The 14,908-nt window shown below is 48.9% G+C and overlaps 1 protein-coding gene across 1 annotated transcript in view; it reads left to right on the plus strand.

Moving 5' to 3' along the window:
- The first annotated feature begins 4,206 nt into the window (after positions 1-4,206).
- Positions 4,207-14,908, plus strand: part of si:dkey-49n23.1 (semaphorin-3D) — a 31,484-nt gene continuing 20,782 nt past the window's right edge. Inside the window, exons 1-2 of the mRNA XM_068314428.1 lie at positions 4,207-4,288; positions 4,439-4,591. Coding sequence (XP_068170529.1) covers positions 4,521-4,591 — 71 coding nt within the window. The 5' untranslated portion in view covers positions 4,207-4,288; positions 4,439-4,520. The remainder of the gene's footprint in view (positions 4,289-4,438; positions 4,592-14,908) is intronic.

The raw sequence follows: 14,908 nt of genomic DNA on the forward strand, positions 1-14,908 counted from the left end.
TACCAGTGAGTACCGACTAGTACCAGTGAGTACCGACTAGTACCAGTGAGTACCGACTAGTACCAGTGAGTACCGACTAGTACCAGTGAGTACTGACTAGTACCAGTGAGTACTGACTAGTACCAGGAGAAAACAGTTGATTTGATTCTTTATTATTTCAGTTTGTTGATCCTGATTGGGGTTTTAGGTTATTCCATGTTATTAATCCTGGTCATTATTCCTGGTTATTATTCTTGGTTATTAATCCTGATCATTATTCCTGGTTATTATTCCTGGTCATTAATCTTGGTCATTATTCCTGGTTATTAATCCTGGTCATTATTCCTGGTCATTATTCCTGGTCATTATTCCTGGTTATTAATCCTGGTCATTATTCCTGGTCATTATTCCTGGTCATTATTCCTGGTTATTATTCCTGGTCATTATTCCTGGTCATTATTCCTGGTCATTATTCCTGGTCATTATTCCTGGTTATTATTCCTGGTTATTATTCCTGGTCATTATTCCTGGTTATTATTCCTGGTCATTATTCCTGGTCATTATTCCTGGTCATTATTCCTGGTTATTATTCCTGGTCATTATTCCTGGTCATTATTCCTGGTCATTAATCCTGGTCATTATTCCTGGTCATTATTCCTGGTCATTATTCCTGGTTATTATTCCTGGTTATTATTCCTGGTTATTAATCCTGGTCATTATTCCTGGTTATTATTCCTGGTTATTAATCCTGGTCATTAATCCTGGTCATTATTCCTGGTTATTATTCCTGGTTATTATTCCTGGTCATTATTCCTGGTTATTAATCCTGGTCATTATTCCTGGTCATTATTCCTGGTCATTATTCCTGGTTATTATTCCTGGTTATTAATCCTGGTCATTATTCCTGGTTATTATTCCTGGTTGTTAATCCTGGTCATTATTCCTGGTTATTATTCCTGGTTATTGAGCGTTACCACCGATGTTTGAGTCCGGTTCTCATGCAGCTCCAGACCAAACCAGGCCAGTTTGTTTATTGATTACTGATCAGAAACATTTTCTTGTGACTGGTTAATCGTGGTGCATTCGAGTGTGACGTTCATCTGAACGCTGAGCTCAGGTTAAAGATAAAAATAGAATCAGTCCATCACGATTTCTACTTTTCAAAATGTTTGTGATCTACAGACATGTCTGTCTTTTACAGCACAGACGTTACTGTTTCATAAACAATAAAACATGAGCCGCGTGCTAACTGTCCCCTCTGGAGCCCCTCAGGGCCCCGCTTCTGGGCCCCTCTGGAGGAGAACATCTCTGATCACACTCACACAGACGACACACAGCTGTATATTCACCGTCGTCACGACTGCAGTCAGGAAGCTGCTCTCAGGTGGATCCATCAGATGAGTGAGTGGACGTTTTCAGAACGTTCTAGAGTTCAATGCAGACGAGACTCAGATGATTGTATTTGGCCTCCAAAAGGTCAAAGATCAGGCCTCACCTTGACTCCATTAGTACGGGGTGACAATCTGGAGTCCGAAGCTCAAGGAGGAAGTGACAGCTGAGAAAACAATGCTGAGCGAGGTGATTCCTCACCTGATGGACCCAGAGAAGCTCAGACGTTCAGAGGGTACCGAGGATCAACACTCTAGAACACGTGGACATCGTCTGAACGAGAGGAGACGTGAAGGAAGTGAGCAGGCAAGATCAAGAGGGAGGTTCTCCCACCAGTGGGTGATCCACCAGTGGGTGATCCACCAGTGGGTGATCCACCAGTGGGTGATCCACCAGTCCACCACCATCCAGGACCAGTTTCACTAGCGGTCCTGACACGGTAGAAAACTCGAGACTGTTTTTACAACTACGAGGTAGGAGAGAAGTAACCCACAGAGCAGAGAAGGACAGGGTAGGGTGGGGTAGGATATGATGGGGTGGGGTTGGATAGGATAGGATAGAATATGATAGGATATAATGGGGTAGGATAGGGTGGGTAGGATGTCTCCAAAAGTTCCAAATCAAGCCAGAAGCCTTGGTGTTTTTATTGACTCAGACCTGAATTTTAACAACCACTAGGTCTCCCTACCCTATCCTAGCCTAACGTACTCTATCCTGCCCTACCTTATCATACCCTATCCTACTCTACCCTACCTACCTTACCCTATCCTACTCTACCCTACCCTACCTTACCCTATCGTATCTTACCCTATCGTATCCTACCCTACCTTATCATACCCTATCCTACTCTGTCCTACCCTACCTTACCCTATCCTATCTCACCCTACCCTACCCTATCACATCCTATCCTATTCTACCCTACCTTACCCTATCCTACCTTACCCTATCCTATCTCGCCCTACCCTATCATATCCTATCCTATTCTACCCTACCTTACCCTATCCTACCCTACCCTACCTTACCCTACCTTACCCTATCCTATCCTATCTTACCCTACCCTATCGTATCCTATCCTACGCTACCTTATCATAACCTATCCTACTCTATCCTACCCTACCTTACCCAATCCTATCCTACCCTACCCAATCCTATCCTATCCTACCCTACCCTATCCTACCCTACCTAATCCTATCCTATCCTACCCTACCCTACCCAATCCTATCCTACCCAATCCTATCCTATCCTATCCTACCCTACCCAATCCTATCCTACCCAATCCTATCCTATCCTACCCTACCCAATCCTATCCTACCCAATCCTATCCTACCCAATCCTATCCTACCCTGCCCTGCCCTGTCCAATCCTATCCTACCCTACCCTACCCTACCCAATCCTACCCTACTCTACCCAACCCTACCCTACCCTGCCCCATCCTGTCCTCTCACCACCTGAAGAACATTCCTGGGATCAGGGTTTCCTGTCCAGAGACATGGAGGAACTTGTTCTTGCCTTTCTTTATTTCTATTATTCTAATTATCTCTACAGGTTTAAACAAGAACCCAAGCAGCTGATCCAGAACTCTGGTGTAGTACCCCAACCCCTCCAGCAGAGGGCACTGTCTAACCGATCCACTCATACAGGGTTCTAGGGCCAGACCAACCTGGAACCAGAACCTTCAGTCCACTTATCCAGTAATAAACCATGACCTGACCTGGTGACTCTAGTCATGATCTACTGAGAGCCACCAGGTTTACATGTGTTCCTGTCCCCTCTGCGCCTTTTCTGCTGAAGGTTCGGTTTCAGGGTTAGGGTTCAGGTTAGGGTTCAGGGTTAGGGTTCAGGTTAGGGTTCAGGTTAGGGTTCAGGTTAGGGTTAGGTGGGCCGTGGTTGGTGAGAAATCTGAGATAAAAGTTTACCCACAGTGGATCACAACTTTTTCCGGGTTGGGGATCCAAAGTCAATAACCACAGGAAATAAAAATCTCCTCAGGCCGGATTGAAACGAGTCAGTCTGAGCAGAACTCAGGTGTTCAGGAAGTTTGTTCCACAGGTGAGGAGAATTCTAGCTGGAACAAAAAGTAGACCTGTCCATGATGACCTGAAGGTTCTGGACGCGTCACACTGAGCCAGTAAGTCCAGGATGTGTTTCAGCCCCAGATCAGGAGGTGGAGTCTGACCTCTGCCCCGTGAAAAACAGGAAGTCGGAGGAATGATTGGAGGAGCGGAGAATAGAGTCCAGTTTCTATGTTAGTATTCTGGGTTATTATTCTAGGTTATTATTCCAGGTTCTTATTCCTGAAGGTAGTTAGCTGGTTAGTGGCTTTGAGCCCAGACAGTTCACTAGTGAGTTCTAACCTGCCTTTAGAACCGTTAGAGCCGTTAGAGCGTTGGAATGGGTTCTGGGTTTAGAACTTCCTACCAGAACCTGTTGCTGCGTTCTGGGGGGTTTATTGTTGTTTACTCACGTTTCTGTTTTTAATAAAACATGTTTGATTGTTTTCAGTCCCAGATGTTGATCTTTGGGTGATTGATTGCTGATCAGAAAGACCGGATGGGGAACAGATGACTGTGTTGTGTTCAAAGACCAAACGACGCCTCAGTGTTAACAGCTCCAGTTTGCTGCTGTATTTTAGACATCCTCCAATGTTTATTGTTTCCCATTTACTTTGAATAGAGTACTTATTAAGTTATTTTCAAATTTAACAACAGAGTAAATTTTAAAAAATCCACATTTGCGTCAGTAAAAAAAATAAATTCCTTTTTATAAAAAAGAAATTACAAAAATAAAGGAGTTTTCCTGTATATTCCACCAAACCCGGGCGTTTCTTTGTTTTTACAGGTGAATTAAACGAGTCGTTCTAAGCTCCTCCCGCCAGAGGGCGCTACCCTTCAAACAATCTCCACCTACAGGACGTCTGGAGGTGCGTTTAAGGACGTTTCACGACTTCAACTCAATAATAATAAATAACTCTAATATAAATAATAAATTATAATTATCTGAACTGATTTTTCTGTCAGTGAAAACCTCAGAATAAATAGAGACGCGACTGTTTCGCTGAACCGTCCTGCAGGTGTCAGGTTTCCGAGCCGCGCCTGAAGGCGGCAGCGGCAGTGGGATGGTGCGTTTGGGTGCGGAGGAGCGGCTCGGCCCGCATGTGTTCAGTGTGTTTACAGCGTCCAGGTGGACCTGACGGACCCCGACCGGATCACGGAACCCGCGCGCGGTGAGTCTGAACGGGTTAATCCGGATTACCGGAGGGATGGAGGCGCGAGGCTCCCGGGAGGGGGACGGGTACCGGATTACACTAATTCAGATTAAACGATGTGAACCTGATTCAACATTAATTCAGCTGCTTCCGGTCGCGCGCGGTCCTTGAGGGTTTGATTTTCATCTGAAGTTCCGTCGAGTTGTTCCAAGACTTTCCAGGAGTCCTTGGAAAAGTTTTGATGGTCAGTGAAGTATTTTCCAGGTGTTTGAGTGTTTTTTCTTTTTCCTTCAAAACCAAAAATATTTTATTCTGTTAAGATTTGAGTTGATTTACAGTTTAAAGTACTACAGTCAGTACTACAGTCAGTACTACAGTCAGTACTACAGTTAGTACTACAGTCAGTACTACAGTCAGTACTACAGTCAGTACTACAGTTAGTACTACAGTCAGTACTACAGTCAGTACTACAGTCAGTACTACAGTCAGTACTACAGTCAGTACTACAGTCAGTACTACAGACAGTACTACAGTCAGTACTACAGTCAGTACTACAGTCAGTACTACAGTCAGTACTACAGTCAGTACTACAGACAGTACTACAGTCAGTACTACAGTCAGTACTACAGTCAGTACTACAGTCAGTACTACAGTCAGTACTACAGTCAGTACTACAGTCAGTACTACAGACAGTACTACAGTCAGTACTACAGTCAGTACTACAGTCAGTACTACAGTCAGTACTACATTCAGTACTACAGTCAGTACTACAGTCAGTACTACATTCAGTACTACAGTCAGTACTACAGTCAGTGAACGTCGGGTCCTTCCTGTTTGGCCAGGCCCCGCCCCCTGCCCTGCTGTCCAATCGGCTTCCTGCTGTGCCGTTTGTTCTGCTGTCATGAACGCCTCGCTGGCGAACACTTCAGGGACTGCGGGAAAGAAGTCCCAACCCTCGGGCGGGGCCAGATCAGGGGGCGGGGTCAGATTAGAGGGCGTGTCCGTCTGGGCTCCTGATGGTCCTACCTGATGAAATCAACAGAAAGGTCACCTCCCAAAGGTCAAAGGTGAGCAGGGCTATCCTCGTCTCCATGGCAACATGTTGTTGTTACAGAGTAAATCTCTGACCCAGACGGGCGGTTCTGCTCTGGGGTCCCTGAATGCACCGTCACGTTCCCAGCATGCTCCAGTCAGGAAACCATTAATGACAGCAGCAGTGATGTCATCCAACAAAGTGTGTGTGTGTGTGTGTGTGTGTGTGTGTGTGTGTGTGTGTGTGTGTGTGTGTGTGTGAGATAACATGGCACAAATCTGTCGAGCTTTCCTTTGACCTTTGACCTGTACTGCTTGCGGACGTCACGTCTCATCCGTGCGTCCCGCTGCTTTAAGAGCGATCGGGGGCGGGGCCTGAATGAGACCCTCCATCACCGCTAAGGGAGGAGCTGACGGGCCTCAGACACCATCCTGTGGTGCGTTCGCTGACACCGGGTGATTTCAGCTCTGGGTTTGGTGGTGGGTGGAGCTAGCGGGTTTTGGTCCACCAATGAGACGCCAGAGGTTCTCAGCATTAGCTTTAGTGGCTAATCGCTACATTAACGCTCACAGATGCTCACTTGTTTCCCAGCAGGCGGTTCTGCAGGCGTTTATTACACCACTGGGGGGGTGGGGTTAAGGGCATCGAGGGCGGGGCTTCCCAAAACGCTTAACCCCGCCCTCAAACCACCGATGAAGAGACAACATCCTCCTCCTCCAGGCCACCTCAGGGCGTCCCGTGTTTAGAGCTCTACACACACACACACACACACACACACACACACACACACACACACACACACACACACACACACACACACAGACACACACACACTCACACACACACAGACACACACACACTCACACACACACAGACACACACACACAGACACACACACACACACACACACAGAGTGAGAGTAAATGATGTGTGTGTGTGTTTGACACTCCTGTTGGGCTCCTCCTGTCTGGTTGCCATGGAGACCACAGATTGTTTTGACCCCGTCACACCCACTGGATTACTCCACCGCTGAAAATAGTCCCACAGATACATGCTGTCAGAATCGAGGCAGCGGCGCAGTCGATTCAGGAGGTGCCCCCAGGCTCGGGGGGGTTAGACCCTAATCCCTCTGGGGGGGCCGACCCCCCAGTGTCTTCGTCCCTGAGGACATGACAGCTGAGAGCAGGGTTCACACATCAGCTGCGCCGGGACCACCGGGGCGCTGCAGGGGACAATGCTCCTCCCCCTCCAACTGACGAGTGTTTGTGGTTCTTCTGATGAACCATTGGGGGCGTGTCTTATGAATCATTGGGGGCGTGTCCGATGAACTGTTAGGGGCGGGTCTTATTATTCATTGGGGGCATGTCTGGTGAACCGTTAAGGGCGTGTCTTATTAACCATTGGGGGCGTGTCTGTGAACCGTTGAGGGAACTAATTTGATCAGATCCAGCAGGGGGCGGTACTCCACGTGACGCGTTCAAAGTCAACGCAGACGTGGGGAAACTACTGTATATCTGGTGATCAGCTGGCACCTGTGTGTCACCTGTGTGTCACCTGTGTGTCACCTGTGTGTCACCTGTGTATCACCTGTGTGTCACCTGTGTGTCACCTGTGTGTCACCTGTGTGTCACCTGTGTATCACCTGTGTGTCACCTGTGTGTCACCTGTGTGTCACCTGTGTGTCACCTGTGTGTCACCTGTGTGTCACCTGAGTGTCACCTGTGTGTCACCTGAGTGTCACCTGTGTGTCACCTGAGTGTCACCTGTGTGTCACCTGAGTGTCACCTGTGTGTCACCTGTGTGTCACCTGAGTGTCACCTGTGTGTCACCTGTGTGTCACCTGAGTGTCACCTGTGTGTCACCTGAGTGTCACCTGAGTGTCACCTGAGTGTCACCTGTGTAGCATGGCTTTGTTTCTGAACAGAAGCACTGGTGATCATGTGACACTGAATTGTGAAACTTGTTGTTTTGAACAAGGAACAAAAGACTCATTCACTCGTCTGTGACACACACACACACACACACACACACACAGACACACACACACACACACACACACACACACACACACACACACACACACATTTTCTGCATTTTAAGACGGGGATATGAAAGAGTAGTTGTTTGTATACTCAGGGGAACTGTGTGTGTGTGTGTGTGTGTGTGTGTGTGTGTGTGTGTGTGTGTGTGTGTGTGTGGTTTGACTAATTGAAAACAGCACTCTCTCTTCAACTCATAAACGTTGTTGTTGTTGTTGTTGTTGTTGTTGTTGTAAACAGGTGGTTTATTGACAAACGATCAGGAAGTCGTGTCGATTGAAGGCGTCTGATTGGTCCGTTGACAGGTGAAGCCTTTGATTGGTTCGTGGCTCATTGACCAGTAAAGACGGTTCTCAACACATGCATTCATGTTGTCCTGGTGGCGGTTGGGGGGGTGAATTGGATAGAGTTGCCATGACAACGATCCCCCTCGTTTCCTGAAGCGTGGATTAAAGAATCCAGGATTCCTTAATCCACCTGGTTGGGATTAAGTTGAATTACCTTTGAGGAACGACACAGATTTGAAACAGAGCTTGTGTGTGTGTGTGTGTGTGTGTGTGTGTGTGTGTGTGTGTGTGTGTGTGTGTGTGTGTGTGTTACCTCCACATCCTCTTTACACAGCACTGTTGTGTAAATACAGTAAATACACACATTTAAATACCCTCTATTGTAACACACACACACACACACACACACACACACACACACACACACACACACACACACACACACACACACACACACACACACACACACACACACACTGAGTGAAACAGATGCTGCCTTCAGGCGTCTCCTGTAAAGCCTGGTGTGACGAGTCGTGGTGCGTTCAGGGACCCCCGTACACTCAGAATGATAGGTGTGGACTTGTCAGTTCTCATGTGTGACGTGAGGCGTGTCATGTGACGAGGGACTCTAGCATTAGCGTTAGCCTTAGCGTTAGCGTGCTCCACGAGTAGCGCACAAATAACCAGATGCACCTGAACGTCACACGGGAGAACTTTCACAGGATGGTGGAGCGACTCTTTCTCTTCTTGGTGGGGGTCCTGAGGGGGTTTGGGGGTCCTGAGGGGGGGCGCTGAGGGAGGGCCCAGACTGGCAGCTGTCAGCAGGAATTAAGGCAGATTTGTTCTCGTCTTCACAAAGACAGGGGGGTGATGAAGACGAGGATGAAGAACTGAGGGGGAGGGCTTCTTTGTGTCCCCCAGGAGGCGTCGTGAGGGTCTCCTCCTCTCACGTTACCCCCCCCAAAAAATTCTGGTTCCAGAGTTCCCACCGCAACTAGTGAATAGACGCTAACACGCTAATGAGGGTGTGTGTGTGTGTGTGTGTGTGTGTGTGTGTGTGAGTGTGTGTGTGTGTGTGTGTGTCTGTGTGTTTCAAATGGGATTCATTCATTCTCACATGAATTGGCCTCCAGCCCCCTGATTGGCCGAGTCTCATCATGTGACTCCTGTAAGCATGTCACCAGAATGCTAAGCTGTGTGCCAACACCATCGTTAGCTAGCATTAGCTCTGTTACCAATTTAGCCGGGGTGCTAAAGTTTCGAGGCTGTCGGGCGTGTCTGGTGTGGGGGCGTGTCTGGTGTGGGGGCGTGTCTGGTGTGGGGGCGTGTCTGGTGTGGGGGCGTGTCTGGTGTGGGGGCGTGTCTGGTGTGGGGGCGTGTCTCCGCCCCCCCTCAGGAGCTGATAACTGGGAACGCTGGGATCAGGTCCTGAACGTCAGAGAGTTCTGGAACCTGCTGGACCTGAGATCCAGACCCAGGTGGCTCCGCCCACATTAGGGCGGTGTGTTGGGGGGGTGATGGGGCGGGGGGGGGGGGGCTGTTAGCTTTGGCGAGGTGTCTGACATGTGGCAGCGATTCAGACGGGATCCGATCCAACGACAAAACGTTCTGGAAACCGTTTGGGTCTGGACCAGATCCAGGGGGGGTATCAGGGCTGGGGGGGTTTGGTCCTGTTCCATCACAAACATAATCTCTCTGGGGCCCGGGGGGCAGGTCTGGTCTTTGGGGGTTCTGGTGGGGGGTCTGGTCTCTAGTGGTCCTGGGGGGGGTCTGGTCTCTAGAGGTCTTGGGGGGGGGGCTGGTCTTCCTGGTGTTGGGTAACTCCAGAGGCCGTTTCCTGTCCCTGTTATCAGGAAGTCGATGACATCATCGGGTTTCCTCTTCCCAGAATCCCCTCTGGTCCAGGACAGAAGAACTCCTCCCAGAATTCCCGGTACTGTGTCCCTTGGTTACCATGGCGCCTGTTCAGGTTTCTGCTGACCCAGAAGTGTCAGCCCATCGATAATCAATAATCAGATCGGACAGAAGTGATCGATCAGAAACTGATCCTCTGTTCTCATTGGTTCCAAACGTCTGAATCAATTCCTTCTTTCCCTCCAGAGGCCTGTACCCTAAAGCTGGATCCCGGCTTAGTGAGATAACTTCAGGTTTAACCCTGGCTTTTCAGTACCATGAAGGTGGCTGACTTTCTATTGGGCTACGTTGTCGTGGTAACCTATGCTGAACACCTAACCTGCTCCGGAGCAGGATAAGTTCAGGATAAGATCAGCAGGTATAACAGCCCCACCTACTGACCAATCAGAGCTCAGCAGGTATAACAGCCCCACCTACTGACCAATCAGAGCTCAGCAGGTATAACAGCCCCACCCACTGACCAATCAGAGCTCAGCAGGTATAACAGCCCCACCTACTGACCAATCAGAGCTCAGCAGGTAGAACAGCCCCACCTACTGACCAATCAGAGCTCAGCAGGTATAACAGCCCCACCTACTGACCAATCAGAGCTCAGCAGGTAGAACAGCCCCACCTACTGACCAATCAGAGCTCAGCAGGTAGAACAGCCCCACCTACTGACCAATCAGAGCTCAGCAGGTAGAACAGCCCCACCTACTGACCAATCAGAGCTCAGCAGGTATAACAGCCCCACCTACTGACCAATCGGTTCTCCTGAAAACGGGCCGTCCGTTCCCTGAGAACCCGGTGGATCTCGGGTCACAGCTTGTGTGCAGAGCGCTCAGGCAGAGAGAATATTTAGGGATGGCTGTAATCCGGTGGGATTGGCTGAACAATGACTGTAGAAAAGGTAGAGGTTTTGGGGGGAGGGGTTACATTACATCTGTCAGCTGCTGGAGCCTCACATCAGGAATGGAACGCACCCCAACCCCGCGCTGACAGCCCCCCACAGTGTGCATTGACCTGAGGGTCTTTGAGACAGTTCATATATTTCTGAGTGATGTTGGTCATTATTATGATGTCCTGAAATCCCTCGTTGGACGGGTTACAAGCAAGACAGATAGAATGTCACTGATCAATGATTTGTTTCAGTAAATCATGGATTGATTGATTGATTGATTGATTGATTGATTGATTGATTGATTGATTGATTGATTGATTGATCGGTACTTTTATGTATCGTGTTGGCGATGCTGAAAACCTGTGAAGAACACAGTACGTAGAGCTGTTCATAAAGTCACGGGGCTACGATCACATGTCATAACCAAACATGTGGTTCACACACACATGTATGAACACACACATGTTACTGTAGTCAGATACACAAGTGCATCATAGTGGGGCAGTAATATTATAATGGCACTAACTTCCTCATTGACGCAGTCGGCCATGTTTTCCCAGAGATCCTTGCTCCGTTTGGCAGCTGTGTTGCTGATTGCCTGGATTATTGATTTGTATTGATCGTGTTTATTAATTATTATTGTTTGCTCCTCCGTTGTGAAATATGCGTCTCGGGCCGGTTTGTTGAATTAGTGAGTTGATAGCCGGCTTTATGGTACCGAAAACCGGAGGGCGGATGTCTGGGTAAGTGAAGCCAGATAAGGAAGAGGAAGCCCGACTAGGTTAATCCAGCTTTGTGGGACAGGACTCAGCTTTTTTTTCTGTTTGTCATCACAGATCTGTTTCTGCATTCTTTGTTTCTTCCCGTTTCTTCTTGTTTCTTCCAGTTTCTTCCCGTTTCTTCCCGTTTCTTCTTGTTTCTACCCATTTCTTCTTGTTTCTTCACGTTTCTTCCCATTTCTTCTTCTTTCTTCCCGTTTCTTCCCATTTCTTCTTGTTTCTTCTCGTTTCTTCCCATTTCTTCTTGTTTCTTCCCATTTCTTCTTGTTTCTTCTCGTTTCTTCCCATTTCTTCTTGTTTCTTCCCTCTTCTTGGTTCTTCCCGTTTCTTCCCGTTTCTTCTTCTTTCTTCAAGTTTGTTCTTGTTTCTTCCCATGTCTTCTTGTTTCTTCCAGTTTCTTCTTCTTTCTCCCCGTTTCTTGTTGTTTCTTTTTGTTTCTTCCCGTTTCTTGTTGATTCTTCCCATTTCTTCCCGTTTCTTCCTGTTTCTTCTGTCCTTTCATTGGTCCGTCTCTTTCCTTCTTGTTCCGGGTTCAGGAATGTTGTTTTTGTTCTGGTGGACTCAGGCGTGTCCCCCTCAGGGGGAGGACCCAGGAGACGCCCTGGTCCTCAGGAGATGGATCACCCCCAGATAATCCTCCAATCACAGCACAGATAGCTGGCTCCGCCCGGCTGTGCATGGATGAGCTGTAAAACGAGCGCACCCGACGTTTCAACATGGAACTGAGTCCGCAGAACGGGAACCGACTATCTAGAGGGCCCGTCGTGTTCCTGCAGGATTTACACGCCAGCCGTTAAACCTCGGGAGTTAAGTGTGTTGTCTTCATGGTTTCACGTGGCGTCTGGATCCTGATGGCGGCGTGGTGTCAGGATCCTGATGGCGGCGTGGCGTCAGGATCCTGATGGCGGCGTGGCGTCAGGATCCTGATGGCGGCGTGGCGTCAGGATCGTGATGGCGGCGTGGCGTCTGGATCCTGATGGCGGCGTGGCGTCTGGATCCTGATGGCGGCATGGCGTCAGGATCTTGATGGCTGCGTGGCGTCAGGATCCTGATGGCGGCGTGGCGTCAGGATCCTGATGGCGGCGTGGCGTCAGGATCCTGATGGCGGCGTGGCGTCAGGATCCTGATGGCGGCGTGGCGTCAGGATCCTGATGGCGGCGTGGTGCTGGACGTCTGCGTTTCCTTCGTCTCCGTTTTGGCGCTGCAGGTTTTCACAAAGTAAATCTCAGTGGCGTGACAGCAGATTTACGTCTCCAGCCCCTCCTTTCATTGTTTCCTCCCCCCTGAGTCTGTCGGACGTCAACCAGGAACGTCCTCCTCCACCTCAGAAACTAGATCCGAGCCTTCCAACGTGTTTAAACAACTTTATCTGAAGCGTGACGCGTAGGGTTAAGGTTTATTATTCATAACGTCAGAAGATGGATCAGTCGTCAGGATCTGGGAACCGTGAATGTGGGCGGGAACAATTCTGTTCAGTTTGAGTTTGTTTCAGTCTGACTTTGGTTCAGTTTGAGTTTGTTTCAGTCTGACTTTGGTTCAGTTTGAGTTTGTTTCAGTCTGACTTTGGTCCAGCTTAAGACCAGAGGCTGTTGATCTGCTCTGATTGGCTGATTGGTGGTTTGGCCTTTGGTCAGAACATGTTTTCGTTCCCCTTCGGTCGTTCTTTGACCTTCCTTTGGCGTTTCTACGTTTAGATGTTTCTAAAGTGTTTCGTCTTTAATAACCTCAGAGGAGAGGATGCTAATGCTAATGCTAACGCAGACGTCTGGGAGTGGAGGAGGAACGCTGGATGGAAAGCAGGAGCAGGAGCTGATTAGATTAACGTTCTGACCCGTTGGGCCGTTCCTCATGAGGAGCAACAGGAGGACGGGTCGGATCACTGGGGGGGCAGATGGAGGGAGGAGGGACGGTAAATCAACGCCGGGATTAAAGGGCCGGAGGAGACACGCCGTAAAGCTGTCGCCTCCTCCACGACCGAGAGGAGGAGGAGGAGGAAGATGGAGGAGGAAGAGGAGGAGGAGACGGAGGAGGAGGAAGATGGAGGAGGAGGAGGAGGAGGAGACGGAGGAAGATGGAGGAGGAAGAGGAGGAGGAGGAGGAGGAGACGGAGGAAGATGGAGGAGGAAGAGGAGGAGGAGGAGGAGGAAGAGGAGGAGGAGGAGGAGGAAGATGGAGGAGGAGCGCCCTGGGAGAAGGAGGTCAGATGAAGCATCTGAAGTATTCACCAGCGTTTCACCAGCGGGTCAAAAGTGCGCTCGGGGGTATTGTAACAGGAGCGGGCGTCGCCGCCGGCAACGGCTTCCGTAGCGATTCTCCTCCAGGATCGAAGAACGGAGCTTCTGCATGGAGACGCCTTCTGATTGGACGTCTCCACCTTGACACCTGGACAGGAGCCGTCAGACGTGTGGACCCAACAGAAGCGGTAACCGACGGAACCGTTCCACTTTTATTTTCTGGCTCTTTTTATGGAAAATCATTATTTGGGAAAATTCTTGTTTGAGTTCCTTTTTCAATTCCTGATTGGCTTCTGAATTGAATTCATGATTGTTCCACATCCAGTCCCGGTTGAATTCCTGACCTCAGGCTTCAATCTGATTGGAGGAGGTTTTCCCAGCCTGTTGGTTTCGTCGTATTTCTCATGCTGGAGCATCCAACAGGATTTTTTCTGACTGAAGGGATGAAAATGTTTTCTTCTCCTGAGATGTTTGTGTCACGTTTGGGAAGCGGTGCTTTAAACACGCCGTTCCTCCGCCAACAGAGGAAACGCCACACAAAGAGGTTATTTCTGACGCGGTGCGTTCGAGGTCACTGGGATTCTGCAGTGCTGCAATCATTCACATCTGTCCTCCATGGACAAACAACACAGGAACAATAACACACTGTAAAGTGTTACGATGGTATTCAGCGCTGGAGATGTTTGTTTTGTTTACTCATTGTTTGGCCCCGCCCCCTTGGTGCCACCAGGAAAAGGAAGTGGAGGTGGAGCTGATAACCATGGGAACTGCCGCTGTCAGCATCAGCACCTGTTTGACAAACGACAGGATTTAAAGTCAGGGGACCCTGTGAGGCCAGTGGGGAGCAATGCATTCTGGGAGTTGAAGGCAGTTTATTGAGCTTAAATTGAAAAGCGGCTATTTATTCTCTGGAATAACAGGAAATGTGTCTCCACGTAAAAGTGTGTGTGTGTGTGTGTGTGTGTGTGTGTGTGTGTGTGTGTGTGTGTGTGTGTGTGTGTGTGTGTGTGTGTGTGTGTGTGTGTGTGTGTGTGTGTGTGTGTGTGTGTGTGTGTTGAGGACAAGAGATTTTAAATAAGTCCCAGCAGGAAACTCATCGTTTGTTTCCAGTTTGTCTGTCAGTTTGATTTAAACACAAATGAACACACACACACACACACACACACACA

The sequence above is a fragment of the Antennarius striatus genome, chromosome 5, assembly GCF_040054535.1.
Source record: "Antennarius striatus isolate MH-2024 chromosome 5, ASM4005453v1, whole genome shotgun sequence".
NCBI classification, from domain to species: Eukaryota; Metazoa; Chordata; class Actinopteri; order Lophiiformes; family Antennariidae; genus Antennarius; species Antennarius striatus.